The sequence below is a fragment of the Microcaecilia unicolor genome, chromosome 12 (genome assembly GCF_901765095.1).
Source record: "Microcaecilia unicolor chromosome 12, aMicUni1.1, whole genome shotgun sequence".
NCBI classification, from domain to species: Eukaryota; Metazoa; Chordata; class Amphibia; order Gymnophiona; family Siphonopidae; genus Microcaecilia; species Microcaecilia unicolor.
The window spans coordinates 21,986,523-22,009,958 of NC_044042.1; the positions used below are offsets into that span (position 1 = coordinate 21,986,523).

Genomic DNA, 23,436 nt, shown 5'->3' on the forward strand with positions numbered 1-23,436 from the left:
TGTGCGACTCATCCATTGATGCCCCTCACCCTGCCACTGCTAATGAGAGCAGACATGGGCTGGGAGCAAGTTTTGTACCCCGCCATATTTGCACTATGTGCGGCTTTACCACTGACACTGTCTTTTGTATGGTGCTCAACATATGTGCTATATACATATAATGTAGATTTCACAATTCATTTTTTAATGCATATGGTGCATGCAGAAATGTATCACAGCAGTTGCATAAAAATAGAAACTTAAAAAGGTCAACAATTAAGATGTAGGTATTACCTTTTTGCTTACATTTTATTGAATTATGAAATTGCAATAAATTGTAAAAATGTACTAATTTGCAAGTTTTGTGTGTTTTTTTTCCACACAGAGACCTATGTATAGTAAAACTTTTGTTTGAGGAACATGTAAAACAGATAATTATTCTGAAGTTCAGAAAAAACACAGTGAACACAGATGACTTTACAGGCCTGTGTTTACAGAAAAAAAGTGACCTAAAGTAGAATCCCAGCTACCTTGCTGGTGTACTTTGACCTTTATCTGCTGTCATTCACTGTTCTTAATGATGTTTAATTACCTTTCTTTCATGACATATTAACCTGCATGGTTTTCTACATGTTCAGGGTTCAATGGTATCAAATGTCCTAAGCTGATCTTTGTGTGCCACCCCCCCAAAAAAGTTGGGCCTCATCCACTCAGGAACCACACAACACTCAGAGGATTAAATGAACTGGCACAATTTATTAACTCTTAATTGATGGTTTCCACTGCCATACAGTTCAATCATAACTCATATTGCTTTTCAGATGATCATGCGCAATAATACAATTCTGGGTTAATACACATGTGTAACCCTCTTGCCTGTCCTGCAGCTTATTTCAGACCCAGCGCGGATTTCATTCTCCCAATATAATTCAATACCATCCAGTCCAGTAATTTCATACTCCCCCTGGGCTGCCACCCCGAAGGTCTCATCAGCCAGGGGTAGACTACAACTCCACCGCAGTCCTGGTTACGGTCAGACTCCCCAATCCACCAAATTTCTGACTCCTCTGACAGCTGATCAATATAGCAACTTACTGTTGAGGTAATCTATCCACTGGTTGCAGGGGCGTAGCTAGACCTCAGCAGGGGGGGGGTGGGGTGGGGGGGCACATTTTAGCCTGCCAACCCTCCCCCGCCACTTTCGAACCCCCACAGCTGCCGCCGCAAGGTACCTTACGGTGGCGGCGGGGGTTCAAAAGTGGAGGGGACCAGGACTAAATCTGTGGGGGCCCATGCCCCCCTGGCCCCACCTAGCTGCGCCCCTGACTGGTTGCAACACTACAGGCCTCCCCCTTCTCTTGCTATGGGTCAACTGGCAGGAGGGGGGGGGGACTATCAGTAACACACAGCTAGTTACTGTATCAAGAGGCAGAACTAGAGACAGGGTCCCTCCTTCAGGGCCTCCCCTTTAAACCCTTCTGAGCTCCTCCCAGGTACTCCTCCGACTTACCACCTAGGACTCACTCTATCATTTCTTAAACAGCCATGGGTTAAAACTGGCTGGGTATATGACCGACGACGTGGGGGAACACGCAGCAAACTAGCACCTCCTTCAGGGCGGCTGCAATGACGCAATAAAATCATGCCTGCGAGCTGCGCAGCACATTCTTTCTGCCGAGTTCTGGTCGGCCATTTTTGTTGTGGTCAGGGGGCGGGGCTGTCGCGCTGGTGACGTCAGGTCGCTCTGGAAAGTGGAATCTTCTCCGGCAGAGGTGCTGCTGCCGGTTTCGGCTAGTCGCAGCAGTGGTGGGTGCGGTGATGGCGTGTTCGGAAGAGCTTAGCCGGCTGCGGTTGCATTCGGAGCTGGCGATTGACGTGGCCTCGGCCTCCAGCTACCGGCAGTTCAAGCTCACACATTTCCACCTGGAGCTGGAGGTGGACTTCGAGCAGCGGCGGCTGCGGGGTACGGAGACGCTGGAGCTGCGCTGCTTGCAGGAAGCCGCCCGCCTGGTACTGGACGTGCACCCGAGCCTCTGCTTCCAGGGTATCAGTTACAGAGCGGGCGAGGGCTCCGAGCTGGTGCACGTTCCGTACGAGACGCAGCCCTTCGCCCACTATGGTTCAGCTCTGGTCCTTTCCTTCCCTGAGCCTTGGAAAGTGGGCACCGACTTCCAGGTGCAGATCGAGTTTGAGACAGGGGAGGGCCCCGGGGTAAGTGCTCAGCCGCCGTCCCCAGACATCTTACACAAGTCTGTAACTCTGTATCTTAACCTGTTGTATTGATTGTGTCGTGGTTCCTCTTTCACTTCCACTCCCTAGGTCTGAGAAGCTACTTTGGGGGTAAGGCTAAGTTATGTAAACCGCCGCTTTGGTTGTACCACCGAAAGGCGGTATACGAAATCCATGACCCTTTACCCTTTAAGAGATATGGGAGAGTTGGGATCTCTATCCGGAATCGCTATTAAACTTGGGAGGCTATTTTAAGACCGTCTGCACTGGGACAAAGACCAAGCATAGTTTTTAACCTATGGGGTTTGCACGCATTCAAAACCAAAACCGAAACGAATAACGGCAAAAAAAAAAAAAAAACACACACACACACAACTTCATGCGTACCTTTGCCTTAAAACTCGTTAAGTAATTGAAGGAAGTGAATTTTCAGGCTGATTACTATAGGTAACGTGCTTTGAAAGTTGTCCTCTACTGGTGCAATTTGTTAGAAAAAAACTGGTTTGCAAATGCACTTTTAAAGGGAAAGGCCTACCCAGTTTCCCTTTGAAAGTTTAAGGCTGGTAGGTGCTGCAGGAGTATTAGTAGCTGGAAATGCTGTAGCAGATACAAAGTGTAAGCTCAGGGTAACGCACAGAAATTCCATACTAAAATCCCTGTGGATTGTTGGCTAATGCTATATGCGCTTTTATTTGTAGGGGAGTGTGATTTTTTAAAATTGCTTTCTAAATTATCTGGAAGGTGTTTGAAGGCTCCTTTGAGAAGCCACATTTGGGCTGTCGGGGGGGGGGGGGGGGGGGGGGGGGGGGGGGGGGGGGGGCTAAAACTGAACCGAAGGATCTGACATGCCCTTTCTAAAGAGCCCCAACGTAGCTAACGGATCTGGGAAGAGGGAGGAATTTGTCCAGGATTCAGAGCATAGAGATCGTTGAGAAATGAGAGCTGGGACATCTGAGTTGCTAAGAATGCCAGGACCCCACCTCCCCGGGCCTGACCACGTTTTGCTTCAGGAGCCAAATAAAAGATGGTTACTAACATCTGGGGTTTATCGATGAACACTTCATTGCCGTTCAGCACCAGGATCTGGACAGCTCCCGTGACCGACGGACGTTCACTTTAAACCCAGAATAAATACCTTTTTGAAAATTTGAAGCGTTAAGAGAACTAACTTCAAGTTCATTATATGCCTTTAAGGACAGAAAGATCTGTTAATGTTGCCGAGTAGAGAGGAGTCTGAATGGAGGCACATGAAGCCAGGAGGAGGAGCTGAGACTGGAAGGAACAGCAGAGGAGGAGGGGAAAAAGAGATCAAAAGTCAATCGAAATATAAACATTAGATAAAAAGGGTAAAAATAGTTACTAACAATAAATTGTAAAGGCGTTTCTTCCCTGGCTCCTACCAAAATGTTCCTAGCCCTTATAATCATTCTTTCCTCAATATCTTTATGGACGGTTCTTGTGTTCTCAACTTTTAAATCACGTGGATTCACCTGGATATATCTTTCTATAAGCCTGTTTTATGCACCTGAATAATAACTAATACAAGTATGCTTTTTACTATATTATTCTTATGTGTTGTGACACTTTAAGTTGGACTATACATAAAGTGATTATAGAAAAATAACATACATGGTTTGAAGTGCTGCTTGATTTTGTGGTTTATATATTCATTTATATATTTTTATGACTAATCTTTCAAAATGATTTACACACTAGATATTTAAAAGTACAGAAAAAAAGGGCCAGACAAAATCTGAAACAGCATAAAGTAATCAATTCTAATCAGTCGTATCTTTTGGGGTGGGGGAGTTTTCACGCTCTTACAAAAGGATAGTAGAGTTGAAATTTGTGTTAATTCAGCAAGAAGTGTATTTTTCATTTTCATTCCCCCTCCCCCTTTTTCAAATGGCCATTGTTTTCTTCTCCATGGCTGCTGCTACAGATGCCCTGGCTTGAGCCTTGTCAAACAGTCCAAAAGAAGAGGCCACTCCTTTATACTTCTGCTTTTCCCTCTTCTTAACAGATCCTTCTTCCAGGGTTTCCACACTCCTTTGATCAGTACATTCTCTGCTGGAGTGCAGCTAAACTATGTTCACTGATGCTATCACACTGTCTGCCATTAGGTGTCCTGGCTGAATCCAGAACAGACAGCAGGGAAGCGGAAGCCCTATCTCTACACTCAAGGCCAAGCTGTGCTCAATAGGTCCATTTTCCCCTGCTTTGACACTCCTGCCGTTAAGAGCAAATATTCAGCCACAATTAAGGTGAGATTAATTTTAGAAAGCATTATAACATGATGTACTGTATAAGTTAGCTGATTTTATAAGAAACCTAGTTTATCACAAAAACTTGTTGACAAGGTCCTGTTTTTAAAAGGGCAGTAGTTGCATCCTTAAAGGGAATGTTCATCTTTCAAAGTCATGGTGTCTTTATTGCTCAGCCAGGTTAAAATATTAAATCCTAGAACTGTGTAAGCTAGACTGCACTGAAGAGAATGCTTTGTGTTGCAGCAGACATCACTTTCTCATAATGGTTTTTGTTGTTGTTGTTGTTTGCTGGGATCAAGGTGGCATAAACTGGAGGCTTCAGGTTTCAGTAGGTACCGCTCTTCTGGGCCTTCATATACTTAACTGTAAACAATATTGCCCTGCTGGAGTGCTTTCCTTCCATCCCCAAGGATAGGCATTCTCCAGCTGTTCCACATTTCTTGTAATTATTTTCCTCTTGTAAAAATTCAGGGGTCCTTTTAGTAAGCTATGCAGTTTAAAATGGTGTATCGCAGGTTGTACTTAGGTGTGCTGCAGTAAGTGCCATTTTAGTGCATGCCAATCCATGTGTTAAAAATGTTTTTTCTTTTGAAATCAGTGCCAACTAAGCGTATTCTATAATCGGTGCGTAGATTTAGGCGCCGATTATAGAATACGCTTATAGTGATTTCAGTGCCTAAATCTATGTGCATCCATCTATACTAGTGAAAACTTGGTGTAAATCCCTGCGTGCAGATTTAGGTGCACTAGGCCATATTCTGTAACTAGGCGCCTAAATTTCAGAACGCCCACACAACACCCATTTCCCCGCCCACAACCACATCCGGTTTTTGCCTGTGTGCATTAGAAATTTGGCACACATTGCAGAATCTGCTTAGTGAGTTGTGTGCCTAAATTCAAACTGGTGCCAATTAGGGCTCATTATTGCTTAAGTGCTGATAGCACTCATTAGCTTGTTAGGGAAAGGGAAATGGGACTTGATATACCGCCTTTCTGAGGTTTTTGCAACTACATTCAAAGTGATTTACATATATTCAGGTACTTATTTGTACCTGGGGCAATGGAGGGTTAAGTGACTTGCCCAGAGTCACAAGGAGCTGCAGTGGGAATCGAACTCAGTTCCCCAGGATCAAAGTCTCCCGCACTAACCACTAAGCTACTCCTGCACTAGCAACATTCCATGTAGAAGCCTGCCCTTGCAGATAGCAACGCGGCCGCACGGGCTTCTGTTTCTGTGAGTCTGACATCCTGCACATACATATCTTTGATATCAAAGCAGTTTACAAACAGGATAGAAAATCATCAAACAGCATCTAAGATCAATGGGTAAGGGATATTTGGTGTGGGAGGGGGGGCAATAAAATAAAACAAGGCTAAGCAGTGGGAGTCATGAGTGGTAGCAATCTCATAGTATTAATCTTACAGTGAAATGTGACCACTTTTTGGCCCAGAAGGGTACCTACTTTTGTATATGTATATCCAGGAGTGGAGGAGTAGCCTAGTGGTTAGTGCAGCGGACCTTGATCCTGGGGGAACTGGGTTCAGTTCCCACTAGCTCCTTGTGACTATGGGCAAGTCACCTAACCCTCCGTTGCTCCACGTACAAATAAGTACCTGTATATACTATGCAAAGTGCTTTGAAAGTGGTTGCAAAAACCACAGAAAGGCGGTATATCAAGTCCCATTTCCCTTTCCCTATTTGAGATTCTACATGGAATGTTGCTAGTGGAGGAGTAGCCTAGTGGTTAGTGTAGCAGACTTTGATTCTGATTCCTGGGGAAGTGGGTTTGATTCCCACTGCAGCTCCTTGTCACTCTGCACAAGTCACTTAACCTTCCATTGCCCCAGGTACAAATAGGTACCTGTATATACTATGTAAACTGCTTTGAATGTAGTTGCAAAAAATATAGAAAGGTAGTATATTGTCCCATTTTCCTTTCCCATTCACAGTTTTGTAAAAGCCATGTGTTACCTGTGCAAAAACATTTTTTTTTATAAAATTTCCTCAAATTTTAAAAGGTAGCTTTGCAAGTAAAGCAGTATTTGGTGCACAGTTAACATTGCACAAAACTTTACCCAGTCTAAGCTTAGGCTTTCCTGGAAACAAAGTGGGGACGGAGTTTGCATTTATGTGCATAAATTAATGCAGAAAAATTGTTGCATAAATTCTATGGGGTAATTGTTAAATAAGACATACATTCAGTAGCGTACCAAGGGGGGCAGTGGGGGCGGTCCGCCCCGGGTGCACGCCGCTTGGGGGTGCTGCGGCGCGCACCTGTGGGCTCCGACTTTGCTAACTTCACTCGTTCGCTGCAGCTCCCTCTGCCCCGGAACAGGTTACTTCCTGTTCCGGGGCAGGGGGAGCTGCAGCGAACGAGCGAAGTTAGCGAAGTTGGAGCCCACAGGCATGCGCCGCGGCACCCCCCCCCCCCCCCCCCCCAGCGGCGTGCACCCAGGGGGGTGTCATTTTGCTGGGGGGGAGGTGTAATTTCACAGGCGGGGGGAGGGGGGCGCTGCACCCGGGGGGGGGGGGGGGGGGGGGCGCATCGGCGATCCGCCCCGGGTGCAATCCAAGCTAGGAACGCCACTGCATACATTCATACTTTTGTTTTGAAAATTCACTGGTATCGGCATGGGAGAGTAAGGAGAAGTACCATGGGCTAGAATAGATTCTGTATATAGTGCCGAAAAAAGTAGTATTCTATAAGTGCAGTTTATAGTTTAGCACTTACGGCAAAAAAATAGTACCTAATGTTAGGGGCGCCCATTTGCACCAACTAAAATGTAATGCAAATATACACACCTCCATTAGGTGCATATCCCCGTTATTCTGTAACAATGATCCTGGGCAAGTCACCTAACCCTCCATTGCCTCAGGTACAAACTTAGATTGTGAGCCCTCCTGGGACAGAGAAATATCCAGAGTACCTGAATGGAACTCACCTTGAGCCACTACTGAAAAAGGTGTGAGCAAACTCTAAATAAATATTGACGATTCTGCATGGAATGTTGCTACTATTTGAGATTCTACATGGAATGTTGCTGAGTGGAGGAGTGGCCTAGTGGTTAGAGCACCGGTCTTGCAATCCAGAGGTGGGCAGTTCAAATCCCACTGCTGTTCCTTGTGATCTTGGGCAAGTCACCTAACCCTCCATTGCCTCAGGTACAAACTTAGATTGTGAGCCCTCCTGGGACAGAGAAATATCCAGAGTACCTGAATGTAACTCACCTTGAGCTACTACTGAAAAAGGTGTGAGCAAAATCTAAATCAATAAATAAAATGTGCGTTAATTTGTAGGAATGCCTTGCTTTGCCCATGACCCTCCCATTTCCGCGCTCCCTAAGATCATGCATAAATTTTAGGAGCAGATCCTGAGCCTAAACACCAATTAAGTCTAGTGCCAAGAATTGCTTGTTAAAACTAATTGGTGTTAATTAGCTTGTTGATTATCGCCTAGATTTATTTATTTGCTGCATTTGTATCCCATATTATCCCAGCTATTTGCAGATGAGATCAACAGTTTTAAATGCAACCTCCTGCAGTTTTACAGGGTTTTAGGTTTGGAGAAGGTGGAAATTCTTTGGGGAAACTTTAAGAAATTGGTTCTTCTTTTTTCCAAGTTGATCAATAATTTTCATGTAGGGTAAAATGTCATTACTTTGTCTAGTGTAGGTTCATTTTTCTTTTTAAAATTTAGGTTTAACTTGTTCTGTAGTCTTAAAGAGTCATATTCTTGTGCATTGCGATGAGAACGCTTATGCCTCACTAGAAGCTTCCTGCAATGTTTCTTCCTTATTTTAGGTACCTGAAGGCTTCACAGCAGTGATGAGTGCCACCATATGGGAAAAACGAGAACAAGAGAACACATTTATCTTCAAAATGTGTCAACCCATCCCAGTCTACCTGGTTGCTTTGGCTGTTGGAGACATTGTTTCTGCTAAAGTCGGACCTAGGTAACAGATGGTGCTTCTTATTTTATAAAAGCTTGTATACTGCATCCCCAATCCACAGCCTGTCCAAAGCCGTTCAAAATGAAAGCGCATAAAGCACATAATTCCATAACACCAGCAAACATCAAGAATATTTCCTATACACACATTTCTAACGCAAAACTTCCATGCCAGACCCAAAGTCTTTACTTCTTCCCAAAACACTAGGAGATCACACATCCTGGTGTTCATCAAGAGGCAGTCTATTGAAAAGGCTGAACCACTATGAAGGCATTTTCCAAAAAGCAACCTTAAGTGGAACATAGCTCCCACATCAGCTAATCTACCAAACAAGGTGGTTTGTTAGACCTTAGACTCTATAAAGAATAAGATGAATACCAGTAATGTGATCTTTATTCACTCATCCACTAATAAGATGGGATACAAATGTAACAAATAAATAACCACTATAACTTCAACAACCAAGAAAAGCACTCGCCTGTCTTACTCCCAAATACCACCCAGACTGCAACACCTTACAATATTTGCAGCCTCTTTAACACTGCCCAAAAGACTACCGCAAAGGGCATTGCAATGATCAACACAGATGATTATTTCAGATATGCATCATAATTCAAATAATCCATTGATCCAATGTGGCGTTTGTTACTTAATATACTGCATTTCAGATATGCATCAAAATTCAAATAATCCATTGATCCAATGTGGCGTTTGTTACTTAATATACTGCCTTTATTGTGAGAAGTACAAAAGAATTCCATCAAAATGTCAGGATAGAATGTGCAATATCGGCAAAACAGTACATGGGAACAGAAGAGTACTACAGTAAAGATCTGTAGGTAGTGGAGCTCTACAAACAGAGGCATATGCAACGATTCTGGGACTGCACCTGCCCAACCACCTAGGACCCACCAAAGGCTGGGATGAAATCTGTAACTTTGGCGTGCATGCTTTTTCTTATTGAACTAGTAGCTTGAGTACAATCCCTTCATTAAATCATCCAGGAAGTTTTTAACTACTTTTTCTGTCTGCATGATGGCTTTGGCTGTTATATGGTAGCACAGTAAGTGAAACTGAGATGCTTATTAATAGTAGCACACACCAGTAGGATTGATCAGGCTTATGGGCACTGACAGCAAAACACGCCACCTGAAATTTATGTATTTGGATATATTTACTGCCTTTTTGAAGAAATTCACCCAAGGTGGTGTACAGTAAGAACCCCAGGACCTTCTATACTCAACCTGAAAAGTAAACGGTACTTAACTACAGGTTGTGATGGGTGCTGAGGAGATGAGGCTGATAACGGCTTCATTGGAGAGGCGAACCGGAAATCGTTCTTTACTTCTTGGCTACAGCCTACAACGCAATCTACACCCTTCAAAGTTGGTTGCGTTGTAGGCTGTAGCCAAGAAGTAAAGAACGATTTCCAGTTCGCCTCTCCAATTAAGCCATTATCAGCCTCATCTCCTCAGCACCCATCACAACCTGTCGTTAAGTACTGTTTACTTTTCAGGTTGGGTGTGTACAGTAAGAACAATTTGGACAAAGGCATTAGATTTCAGTAGGAAAAAATATTCAAATAAGAGCACATATGGCATAGTATGCTACTTAAAAGGCAAAACGGGGTCCATAGAACTTCCACAAAAAACAAAGGTACCAAATCAAAGGCGAAAGGAAAAAAAAAAGTGCCAAAAAGACACAGGCAAAAACTGAAGTGCCTAAAAAGTTTATTTTCAAAACTCACAAGCAGTAGTCCACAAAGCAGTGAAAGGATAAACCAAGTGACCCTACACGGACCGTGTTTCAGCTCAAAGCCTTCATCAGAGGTCACTGAAGATAGATCAAAATGCTTCACGGCGTGTAGATAAATGTGAACCAAATTAATTGGGAAAACTCCAAACTAGAAAGAAAGCATCTACCTAGCGTCACGAGCCAATTACTAGGCACTTTTTTTTTTTCCTTCCACCTTTTTGTTTTGGTACCTATAGTATGCTACTTAAAATTTTGACACAATAAAATATTTTTTATAGTAGTACTAGTAAAAGAAGCCTGTTTCAGAGCAAATGAAACGGGCGCTAGCAAGGTTTTCGTCGCCAACACCCCCCCCCCCCCCTCCCTGGCCAACCCCTTCGTTGTTCTGTCATTGCTCCGCCCCCAACATCATGACGTTTGACGCGAGGGCGGGGCCGGAGTGATTTCCCACCCCTGCCTCCCTCCCTGCCAACCCCTTCGTTGTTCTGCCATTGCTCCGCCCTTGAGCGCGGGGCCCGGAGCGATTTCCCACTCCCTGCCTCCCTCCCTGCCAACCCCTTCGTTGTTCTGCCATTGCTCCACCCTCGAGGGCGGGGCCCGGAGTGATTTTGGCAGCTTCACCACCACGAACCTTCGAACCTTTTGAAGGAAGTCAGAGCTTGGCTTCACTGATGTCAGTGTCCTCGGAACGTTGAGGGTGAGTTTTATTATAGTAGATGAGGTGTAAGCAGAGGTGGAACATATAGGGGGTTGTCCTTTTACTAAGGTGTGCTAACAGATTTAGCACACGCTAAGTAAGATGCCCATAGAAATATAGCGGGCATCTTATTTAATGCACGCTAATCGTTTGCATGCCTTAGTAAAAGGACCTCATAGGCAGATAAAGGGACTAGCTTCTGTTACTCTACCTTGTTTTCTAACTTAAAGAAAATTGTACATGATGTCAAAGGTGCAGGAAAATGATCTCCATCTAGGTTAGGACTGGATAAAGCAAGTCCTGCTATTAGCAAGTTACTACTTACATTAAAAGCTTGGGAGAAGAACAAGCCTCCACCTATTTCCTGAAGTAGAGAGAGTGTATATATGGAGTCACAAATGGATTTCAAGGTTTGTTTGTTTTTTGTGTGGTCTTAGTGTTATCAGAGTATTTTATGAGTGAGGTGTAAAGTGCTCCGAGGTCGGTGGGTTATTTATATAACTGCAGATTCTCTTCAGGCTTAATATGGGATGTGAAAGTGTGGAGTTGGGCTTAATCTTTTTGGTATAACTTGTTTATTCTGCAGAATTCAGATAGTAGAAGAGTGCGAGCAAGGGCTGTCGAGCCTTCAAAATATATTATAGTCCTACAGGCTACATTATTGAAAAGCATTAGAATTTTAACACACTTGTGTGGTTGTCTCTTCCTTTGACACTTAGGTGTTCTTTTACTAAGGAGTGCTAACAGATGTAGCACACGCTAAATGATAAGATCCCATAGGAGTATAATGGGCAAATTATTTAGTGTGCACGAAATCTGTTGGCACACCTTAGTTTCTGTCCTAATTAGATTGTAAGCTCTGTCGAGCAGGGACTGTCTCTTCATGTTCAAGTGTACAGCGCTGCGTACGTCTAGTAGCGCTATAGAAATAAGTAGTAGAAGTAGTAGTCTTTGGGATTCTTGAATCTGGCTACTCTTTGGGATTCCAGAATCTTGCTAATCACTGGGATTCCGGAATCTTGCTACTCTTTGTCCTTATCCCTGTTTGTCCTGATTAGATTGTAGCTCTGTCGCGCAGGGACTGTCTCTTCATGTTCAAGTGTACAGCGCTGCGTACGTCTAGTAGCACTTTAGAAATAAGTAATAGTAGTAAATGGACCTGTTAGGCCTAACAATTTAAAATGTCTCTAAAGGTCTGTCAGTTGAATTACAAAAAAAAAAAAAAAGAGTTAGACATACTGTAGCAAAATTAGCAGATGACTATAGCTGTTGGGTATAGTAAGAAATAGATGAAGTCCGGACCAACACTGTTGTGTTACCACATTGCTCTCATTGGTTCACCAGATTTTGAAATACACAAACTTAAGTTTCCTCCAGCCCAAGTTTTAGGTTGAATGAGTCTCCAGCTGTATTCCAGGATAGGAGCGTAGCCATTCTGGAAAGGACTGGAACAGGATGTTCTCAGTTTTAAGGTGCTGCTCATCGGTGGAGTCCCATGTCAGCAGCTGTTCATTCAGATCTCTTTCTGTGCCCAGTGAAAATTCATTACTGCTTAGGCCGTACTGTTAACCCTTTATCTTCCAGTGAACCACATTCCAATGCTGCATTTTTCAGCAACAGACATTTTTAAAACATGGCTAACTCACTAAGCTCTCTTGAATTACAGGGACACAAGTTCTGCTGAGGGTTTTTAAGAATCTTCTTAATTAAAAAAAAATAATTCTGGGTGGATGCAGTATAAGGCAAATATTTGCTGTAGTTCATTTCTCAGTTTTTAGGTGTGGCTAATCAAACTCCGAGTAGGAGCTAGAATGGGGGGAGTCAATATTTTCCTGTCCATTAATAAGAAGGTTTCTTTGCAAGGTGTCTGAACTTAAATTTCTTGACGTTGTATTTTATAAAGGCCAGGCAGCATGAGTGTTTCTTTTCTGATTACTGTTTCAGTTTCTAATCTTTTTGATGAGTCTTTAATGCCCTTTGCCTTTTTTTTCCAGACGTAAGCACTGATAAAGTAATTTCGCAATGTAGCAGACTAAGAGCTTAGAGTTTCCCCTTTAACGTGATAAAATAGTAGCTAGGGTTAAGCTCTGGCACCATGAAACGTCATTCACAATTGTCCAGGAGTTTTCCCCCATGTTTTTAAAGGTTTCTCTTCCCCCCCCCCCCCCCCCCCCCAAAAAAAAAACAACCTACTTGGTCTGTTCAATACTTTGACAGTCCTGGGCTAGTGGCCATGCACTTGAGCTTTTTCCAGAACCCTGTAATCATGGGGTCTAATTGTGGCCAATAGATGGCACTCTTAAGCAATGACACCCTCAGCACCCTAAGCCCTAGCCAACCATGGGAATGTAAAGCATGATTCAGGGATCAAAGTGGGGACTTTCCACAATGGCAGTGCAATGTGCTTGTCACATGGCCAGCAACATACAAAAAAAAAATCAACATTGATGAACCAGTAATCATGCTAGAAATCGTTCCATCTTGCTGCAAGGTAATGACATTATTATTTTATATTTATTTATTTTTTGGGCAACGTGTTCTGGGATTCCATGGTACCTAGGGGATTGAACCTTGACTTTTGGAGACTTTTCTCTAATTCTGGAAATACAAAATTGAAGCTGGGTTGAGAGCTCTGTAGCAGCTGTTTTGGGAAAGTTACCGAAAAGAGATCAGAATGGTTTTTAATGCATTTCACTCCTGCATTAAAGAGCCCAATAGTTGAAACCACAATAGGTGATAGCTCCATGCCGAGCATCCTCCTTATTAATCTAAACTAATCCCCAAATTTTCTGGACCTCTAGATCCTTCCGGTCCTAAGTGGTTTACAATAAACAAGACTTAGTAGGTTAAGTACAACGTAATAATGAAGAAAACTAAAAATACAATTTAAATCAATAATGGCTAAAAAAAAAAATAGTTTGCATACTAGTTCATTATAGTTAAAGATAACGTTTAAAAAAAATTTCCTGCAAGTAAGATATAAAACTGGATCATCTCTGTATTTTTCAGGAGCCATGTGTGGGCTGAGCCTTGTCTCATTCAGGCTGCAAAGCAGGAGTTTGATGGTGTGATTGAGGAGTACCTAAGCACTGGAGAGAAACTCTTCGGCCCATATGTCTGGGAAAGGTACAGTCTTCCACTCATTAGCATCTGTAGATTCCTAAGGACTGTAATGTTAAAAAAAAAAAAATTCAATACAGTAAGTAAGGAAAAACAAACCCTGCCCCCCCCCTTTCCAAAATAAGTGAAGAATAATTTTCAAGCTGTTTCACCTCTAACAATTCTTCTTTCCCAGATATGATGTGCTGTTCATGCCACCATCCTTTCCCTTTGGTGGTATGGAGAACCCTTGCATCACGTTTGTGACGCCGTGCCTCTTGGCTGGTGACCGCTCTCTGGCTGATGTCATCATTCATGAGATCTCTCATAGCTGGTTCGGCAATTTGATCACTAATGCCAACTGGGGGGAGTTCTGGCTAAATGAAGGCTTCACCATGTATGCCCAGCGAAGAATTACCACCACACTCTACGGTGAGGTTTATTTTATCTTTTGGCACTTAAGCGGTCAGGTGAAAATGTGGAGCTAGAGGGAATGTGGCTTTTCCCTGTTGCAGTGGGCCTTGGGACATAAGGGATAAAACCAGAGAGAGGTGCAGTTTGGGTGGAGCTGGGGATCCTTTTTCTGCTGACATCTACATTTCTACATAGCTAGAGCATATTGAAATGGTAGTTACAATAGGGAAAGAGGCAGCTATGAATTAATATTCAATTTGTCCTCGTAGTCTTGATTTGCTTGAGCTTACCAAAGATGAGCTGTGATGTCAAGTATAGTTAAAGCTGCATTGCCATTGGTCTTCGTGGTGATGTACATCAGTGGCGGCCCTACCATTAGGCCAACTGAGGTGGGGGCCTCAGGCGGCACTCTTCATGGCACGCACACACACCGGCTGCAGTCTGGCTTCCCCCTTCCTTCCTTCCTTCCTCCCTCAACCCTCTTCCCCAAGTTTATCTTTCTTTTTTTGTTTTTGTTTTACAAAAGTCAGTGGCAGCGATTCCCGTACGCTGCCCTTCTGCCGGCACCGGCTCATCTGTACTGCAGTTGCCTCTCTGATGTAACTTCCTGTTTTCTTCAGAGGCGGGCTACAGTACAGGGAAGCTGTTGCTAGTGTATGGAAATCACTGCTGCTGCCAACTTTTGGAAAAGAAAAAAAGGAAGGTAGAGTGGGGGAGGAGATTTAGGAAGGAAGTGGGGGGGGGGGGGGGGACATCTGATTGCCTTGGGCCGCCCCTGGTGTACATACATCTCCAAGCTGCCACAGAGTATATGATGACCAATAAGAAGCTGGAAATTAAAAAAAAACCTACTGCTAGTGTCATCGTTGGCTATAGATTGATGATTTGCCACAACAGTTGCTTTGGACATGACAGACCTCATCCTTGAACACGTTACTTATGCCATAAAATTTGAATGGGACCTAAATGGGAAAAGTGTACTGTATACAAAATATTTTTACAGAATTTTATAATGTTATCCTCTGCATATTCAAAGATGGCTAGAAGAAGGCTATCTGCTCCTGTATATCATACTGAGTTTGAATTCTCCTGTATATCCTGTATTCGTTGCCAGAGAATGTGGTAAAGGTGGTTAGCTGAGCGGGGTTTAAAAAGGGTCTGGACAGCTTCCTTAAAGGAAAAGTCCATAGACCATTATTAAATTGACTTGGGAAAATCCACTGCTTATTTCTGGGATAAGCATCATAAAATGTATTGAGCTTTTCTGGGATCTTGCCCGGTATGTGTGACCTGGATTGGCCACTGTTGGAAACAGGATACTGGGCTTGATGGACCTTTAGTCTGTCCCAGTGTGGCAATACTTATGTACTTATCATACTGAGTTTGAAATGTGCACATAGCAAGCAGAAATACTTTGCTATCAGTTTTAAAAAATTATCGATAGCTCATTGTGTTTGAAATTCTTCAAGATGAAGTGCTTGCTTATGTCACAAGTTATCTATTTGGAAAGATTTCTCATAATTTCATATGTGTATGTACCTGACATATCAGTTTTGATAACACAGAGGGTGGCTTTAACTTCTGGGATATTTTTACTTTGCTATCAGTTTTAAAAAATTATCGATAGCTCATTGTGTTTGAAATTCTTCAAGATGAAGTGCTTCCTTATGCCACAAGTTATCTATTTGGAAAGATTTCTCATAATTTCATATGTGTATGTACCTGACATATCAGTTTTGATAACACAGAGGGTGGCTTTAACTTCTGGGATATTTTTATATCATCTGATACTATAAAAAGTCTGTCTTGTCACCCTCTAGGCAGCTCCAAGTGGTGATTCCAATGCATTAGCTGTTGCTGGGCAAATGCAGTCTGTTCAGGTTTTCTGTGCAGTACCAGTTCCATTTACAAGCCAGGAGAGGCAGACGGGCAGTACTATAGTAACATAGTAGATGACGGCAGAAAAAGACCTGCACGGTCCATCCAGTCTGCCCAACAAGATAAACTCATATGTGCTACTTTTTGTGTGTACCTTACCTTGATTTGTATCTGCCGTTTTCAGGGCACAGACTGTAGAAGTTTGCCCAGCACTAGCCCCACTTCCTAATCACCAGCCCCGCCTCCCATCACCGGCTCTGCTAATCTCTTCTAAGCTTCTGAGGATCCATTCCTTCTCAACAGGATTCCTTTGTTTATCCCACACGGGTTTGAATTCCGTTACCGTTTTCATCTCCACCACCTCCTGCGGGAGGGCATTCCAAGTATCCACCACTCTCTCTATGAAAGAATACTTCCTGACATTTTTCTTGAGTCTGCCCCCCTTCAATCTCATTTCATGTCCTCTAGTTCTACCATTTTCCCATCTACGGAAAAGGTTTGTTTGCGGATTAATACCTCTCAAATATTTGAACGTCTGTATCATATCACCCCTGTTTCTCCTTTCCTCCAGGGTATACATGTTCAGGTCAGCAAGTCTCTCCTCATACGTCTTGTAACGCAAATCCCATACCATTCTCGTAGCTTTTCTTTGCACCGCTTCAATTCTTTTTACATCCTTAGCAAGATACGGCCTCCAAAACCGAACACAATACTCTAGGTGGGTACTATGTTTCCTGTTGCCATGGAATACTGGTGTGCACAGCTCAATTTTGCAGTGGCAGAGTTGAAGTTCAGGGGCATACTAAGTAGCTTGGAGGTGGCTCAGGCAGATCTCAAGATCAGCAGCAGTCCTGGGTAGCAAGTATAGAACTGCAGCGGGGGCAGGAGCAGCAGTCTGCACAGTAAAAGGGATCACTAGAAGGTGAGGGGAGACACACGGACAAAGAATGGCGAGGACCATTAGAAGCAGAATGAGGGAGAGAGAGGAACTGGTGGGGATGCAGTGCAGGACCGTGAATGATGAGAAGAGGTTAGAGGCAAAGTAGTTGAACAAGGCTGGAGTGGAGTGTGGCAGAACTATGTAGCTGAGCGGCAAAGAGAATGATGGGTTGTAGCTGGGAGTAGGAGAGAGACAGGTGGGGGAGGGGGGTTAGAGACAAGACATGCAAGGAGAGGTAAGGTTTGGTAAGGTCCATCTTAAAGGGAAGGGAAAGTATGTGGGGGAGGGAGGGGCTCAAGTTAGATGAGTAGTGGCCTGTTAATGTATGTGTTGGGGGGAACGCAAGTGACCGTTGCTCGGTGTTGGTATCTTTAGTGATAATGACTGGATAGTAGAAGTTTGATGTGATAGTGGGTGAGTAGTACTATGGGACAGGGCAGAGTAGAACCTTTAGAAATATGGTACTGTAGGTGTGGCTGAAATATATCCCTGCATATTCCTATTCTTGTCGGTCCCACACTGCAGCAGCCATCATTAGAATAATTCTTTTATAAGATGTTTGCATTGTAAAAAGACTGCCACGTTCTATCCCCCTTCCCCACCCCCCTAATAATTTTTTGTAACCCCATCATTGAGCTGAATATAAGTCATTGACTTCCATATTTGCTCGAGCATGGGCATTTAAGGGGCAGTTCAATAAGCAGGTGCCTCGTTTTAGGCATCCTGAGGATACGTGACGCCCAGATTGAGTTATAGAATTACTTGTGTAACCTCGTAGTGGTGCTGTAGGCCTTACATACTTGCAGTCATAGAAGTGCGACAGGGACGCTTGTAATCACCTGAGGCAACATGGCTTTACCAAAGGAAACTCCTGCCAAATGAAACTTATTGACTTTTTTTGACTGGGTGACCAAAGAACTGGATGAGGGACGTGCGCTAGATGTAATCTACTTGGACTTCAGCAAAGCCTTTGATACGGTCCCCCACAGAAGACTCATGAATAAGCTGAAAGGGTTGAACTTAGGACCGAAAGTGGTGAACTGGATAAGAAACTGGTTGACCGACAGGTGGCAGAGGTTGGTGGTAAATGGAATCCGCTCGGAGGAAAGGAAGGTGAGCAGTGGAGTTCCTCAGGGGTCGGTGCTGGGGCCTACTCTGTTTAATATATTTGTGGGAGATATTGCTGAAGGAAAGGTGTGCCTTTTTGTGGATGACACAAAAATAGCCAATAGAGTGGATACCCTGGAGGGAGTAGAAACGATGAGAAGGGATCGCCGAACATTAGAAGAATGGTCATGGGTCTGGCAGTTAAAATTGAATTCTACAAATACTAACTATTTGGGTGCTAAGTTGCTATAGACTGGTATGCAGTATGTACTAGTGTAATTCACTGTTACTACCAGAATTACTAATGTATCGCATCAAGAAGCTTTTAATATATATATTTTTTAATATATTATTTTTATATTGCAGTGCTCAGTATGTGTGGCTGTGCCTTGTACCATTATCACGGTAACTTTTAATAGTGCACCAACTTCAAACATCACCGCACTGGGCCTGCCTATCCTCCTTAGTACATAGTAATGTCACTTCAGTTCTTAAAGTAAATGTACAAATATTAAAGATATAGAACGTATCTTTCCACTTATCTGATATGATGTTTGTTAAAGGCAAGTCCCTTGTGGTGCTATGTTGTCTGCAGCCGTGACTCTCTTCCACCAGTGTTAGTGCTCTATTGTGATTTAAAAACAATTCTGAAGGTGAGATCTTTCCCAACGTGAGACCATGTTTCACCATTACGGTGTCTTCAGGGGATTGTGTTCCAGTCTCTAAATTCAAAAAACCAACATTTTGAGTTCAAAAATCATATAAATGAATATTGTTAAAAGCTATTATATGTGCATTTTTTTATTTTATTTTTGTTACATTTGTACCCTGCGCTTTCCCACTCATGGCAGGCTCAATGCGGCGGGCAATGGAGGGTTAAGTGACTTGCCCAGAGTCACAAGGAGCTGCCTGTGCCGGGAATCAAACTCGGTTCCTCAGTTCCCCAGGACCAAAGTCCACCACCCTAACCACTAGGCCACTCCTCCACTCCATTACCTTCTAAACTGTTCTCTCTAGATTCAATTGTAGGCTTGCTAGGAGGTTGAATTGCTGCTGCTCTTAAAGCAACCGCTATTTCTTTATTGAGACCTTGGGGCTGACCTGTGCCCCACTGAAAAATGAATCTCTGTTCGATGTTTGCTAAAACAGCCGATATGTCACCCGCCCCCCCCCCCCCCCCCCCCCCCAACGGAGGTTCACCCGAGTCAAAACCACATATTTTAAATCTGCTATTGAGTGCCGTTGTTGTCCCCAATGTTCTACCAGCGGAGCTTCTCTCTTGTTGACCCGTAGATTGCTAATGTGTTCCCCTATGCGTTGCTTAACTTTGCGCTTAGTTTGGCCGATGTACCATTTATAACAGGGGCATTGTATCCCATATATAACTTGGGCCGAATTACAATCTGTGTGGCCCCGTAAGTAATATCGCTTGTCGGTTTTAGGATTGACAACGTTATTTCTCTCCATAGCATAAGGGCAATAGATACAATTCAAACACCGTTTGTGCCCTTCATCACTGGCCGCAACTGCGGATCCTGTATCTCGAAAAACCGATAGCAGTTCACCCATGTTTTTGGCTCTTTTAAATGATATCTGCGGTTTATTCATGAGTTGAGGATGTAAACGCAGTGTGGGCCAGTGTTTATAAATGATCTTTGTTACTTCTTGTCCAGAATTGGAATAAGGCAGAACACATGGAATATTGCTTTGGGGGTACTTGTCTTTTGATCGAGGAGCTAGCAACCACTGTCTATGTGCATAAACGCTTGACTCGCAGGAATTGTCCAACGGGGATCCCATTTTTTAAAGCCATGGGGTGATAGTGCAACAAGGTGTTCCTGTCAGTGGGTTTTTTAAAAAGTGAAGTAGTGAACTGTCTTTGCTGCATACTGATGTACTGGGCAAACTTCTTCGGTCTGTACTCTGAGAAAGGCAAGGACAAATCAAACTCGGGTATACATATGAAATATCACATACCATGTAAAATGAGTTTATCTTGTTGGGCAGACTGGATGGACCGTACAGGTCTTTATCTGCCATCATTTACTATGTTACTCTTTGGAGTTGTACATGGAATGTTGCTACTAACTGGGATTCCAGAATCTTGTAACTCTTTAGGATTCCAGAATCTTCAGACCTTTTAGTACAAGAAGAGTGCTGGGCAGACTTCTATGGTCTGTGCCCTGAGGACAAATTAAACTCGGGTATACATATAAAGTATCACATACCATGTAAAATGAGTTTATCTTGTTGGGCAGACTGGATGGACCATACAGGTCTTTATCTGCCGTCATTTACTATGCTACTATGTAATGTACAGCATTCTGTAAGTTAAGGTGAAAATGGCAGCCCTGCACATGATCCACCCATATGTACCCCCACCCCTTGCATTTACACAACTCTCCCACTTATGCATCCTTGCAGAATAGCGCTTAAGTGCCTTGCTAGCTTAATTGCTAATATTCTATAATATTACGCACACAAGGGGCGTGGAAATGTGGTGTCCACTTACAGAATTTCCCCTTTTACTATCTTATGTGCCAGATGGTTATGTGTGTGAAACTCCTTTATGTTTTAGGAGGCACCTTCACAAAGTCTCTCTGATCTGAGCCTGTACGTCTAGTCCCGTCCTTAGCCGTTTAAGTCCAAACTCAAAACCCACCTGTTTACCACTGCTTTTGACTCCTAACTCACTTGCCCTGTCCTTTATCCTTACCTCTTTATTCCCCTACCCTTAATTGATCTATCTGTTTACCTGTCTTATCTAGATTGTAAGCTCTTTGAGCAGGGACTGTCTTTTGTGTATGGTATACAGCGCTGTGTATGCCTTGTAGCGCTATAGAAATAAGTAGTAGTAGAGTATTGGATCCATCCAAAGTGTAACTTTGCTGCTTCTTCAGGTCCTGCCTTCACTTGCCTTGAAGCTGCCACCGGGAGGGCTCTGCTACGCCAGCACATGGACACAACGGGGGAGGATCACCCGCTAAACAAACTGAGAGTGAAAATCGAGCCAGGTGTGTACTAACTTCTTTCATTACAGCACTGCTTAACTTTACCTCCTAGGAGAAGGCCACCAAGAAGCTAATAAGCTGGTCTATTTGGGAGCACAGCCCTAGCTGCTTTCTAAACCCCAGTGAGCTGTTTACAGACCCATAGCTTAAGCACAAAGTTTACATTAATGAGGGTGCTGAAGTCCTTCCAGGGAGGCAGAAAATTCCCCAGGTGTGCTCCCAAATTGCAGAATAATTTCCTATTAGAATGGGCAGTTTTGCACCTTTTCGGTGTTTGTCTATTAGCAGCCAAACAGAGCGAACAGTGGATCCAAAAAAATTCCTCTCTCAGATGGTGTTTCTTGAACAAAGTCTTTAATCAAATCAGTAAAAAAGCGACCCGACCCGAGTCGTGTTTCGGCCTTAAAGGCCTGCGTCAGGGGTCTGTTGATTTTTGGTACTCGTGTCGGGTCGCTTTTTACTGATTTGAATAAAGACTTTGTTCAAGAAACACCATCTGAGAGAGGAATTTTTTGGGATCCACTGTTCGCTTCATTTGGTTTTCGTTTCTCTTGTGGAGAGGTCACCTTCTGTAGGTGTTGTCTATTAGCAGCACCATGGGGACGATTTTCCAACTTACCGCCAGCTTGTACTTTTTTCAAAGGAAATGTATGCGCATTCCTTCCTTCCTTTTAAAAATTGTCCTTGGATACAGAGGATCTGCAGACTTTTTTGTTTTTGTGCTTATGCTGTTTCGACAGAAGATAATGTATGTAGCTGTGAAAGTACAATTTTACGCTCGTTGTCCTGTCTTGAGCTATGGGAACATCTTGTGTCAATCTGACTAAAAGTGTATAAGAGAGGGTAGTTTACCTGCCTAAATAACTCCGTGCGCCCATAAATGGCTTGAAAATTACCCTCCTCTTCTTAAAGGTGCAGGTTAGCTTGTCAAGATTTAAAAAAAAATCTGTGGTCAGCTTAAATTGGAAACAAATATGCAAATGAAATCAGTCTTGGGTTATGAGCGCTAACGTATTACAAATGGTCATTAAGAAGTGGCATTACTGGAAGCTGTCGGTTGTGTTTTTAAAAGCTTGACCTGTTTGTTTTTCTCTCCTCAGGAATTGATCCTGATGACACATACAATGAAACACCTTATGAGAAGGGATATTCCTTTGTATCCTACCTCGCCCACCTTGTAGGAGATGAGAATAAATTTGATGCTTTCTTGCAGGTACAGTGGTTTGGTTTTTTTTTTTTTTTTTTTTGCCTTTTTTTAATCCATAATTATTTCAGAAACACTGTGTGCACAGAGCTGTACAAAAGAAAAGTCATTTGGGGCCACTGTTCTTGCAGAAGTTGGACATTAGACTTTCTTGAAGAGCTTTGTGGTCATAGTTCTAAGCGTAATGGTGTTAAGTGGTTTTATTAAGGGTACGCAGCAAATTTGTGGATAGGGGATTGGGACAAAAGGCTCCAAGCTTGAGGCAATTCTTTAACCCCTAATGCACACCAACCTCTCTTATTTAGAGCTCTCCTCTGGAAGGCCTCGTATTATTTCTTCAACTTGCTTTTACAAGTCAAACTTAATTATTCCTCCACTAATTTCCCTGATCGCACCTGCATGCTTTCTTTGATATAGAAGTACACTGGAGTAACCAGCCTAATGGTTATGTAGGGGAATGGCCTGAACTGTCTTTTTGTTCATATGAGGCCAGAACCAACTTAACATGGATTCCACTGCAAAGCACTGTGGATCTGCAATACTACATTTTTGCCTGCTTCCTATTTGTGTGAAGAATAAAGGACAGCATTTGGGTGATACCACAACCTGATGGAGTCAAGCTGTTCCCCTCTCCCAGAGCTTAGAAACCTCTGGATTAGGTTCTGAGCCAGTACTGCAGCTCCCATGCAGTCCCTCTCAGTCCTTTAGTTCTTTCAGGATGTGCTTCAACCTTGAGATGGGAGGGCAAGATTGTGTGGTTGGATCTTGCTGTACATGAGTGATGTAGCCATGGGGGGAGCTGGGTTTGCCCCCCCCCCCCCCCCCCAGGTCTGCTGATTTGGCTGGTGATGGTCCCCAAGCCCACCAGTAGAAGCCTTCCTCCAATGCTGTTTGCTGCCACACTG

General features: G+C 43.4%; 1 protein-coding gene across 1 annotated transcript in view; it reads left to right on the forward strand.

Annotated features, from left to right (window-relative positions):
* Window positions 1-1,667: 1,667 nt before the first annotated feature.
* The window catches only part of RNPEP (arginyl aminopeptidase), a 40,514-nt gene continuing 18,745 nt past the window's right edge, over window positions 1,668-23,436 (forward strand). The window contains exons 1-7 of the mRNA XM_030220989.1: window positions 1,668-2,190; window positions 4,332-4,472; window positions 8,278-8,429; window positions 13,888-14,004; window positions 14,174-14,409; window positions 21,217-21,330; window positions 22,428-22,540. Coding sequence (XP_030076849.1) covers window positions 1,798-2,190; window positions 4,332-4,472; window positions 8,278-8,429; window positions 13,888-14,004; window positions 14,174-14,409; window positions 21,217-21,330; window positions 22,428-22,540 — 1,266 coding nt within the window. The 5' untranslated portion in view covers window positions 1,668-1,797. The remainder of the gene's footprint in view (window positions 2,191-4,331; window positions 4,473-8,277; window positions 8,430-13,887; window positions 14,005-14,173; window positions 14,410-21,216; window positions 21,331-22,427; window positions 22,541-23,436) is intronic.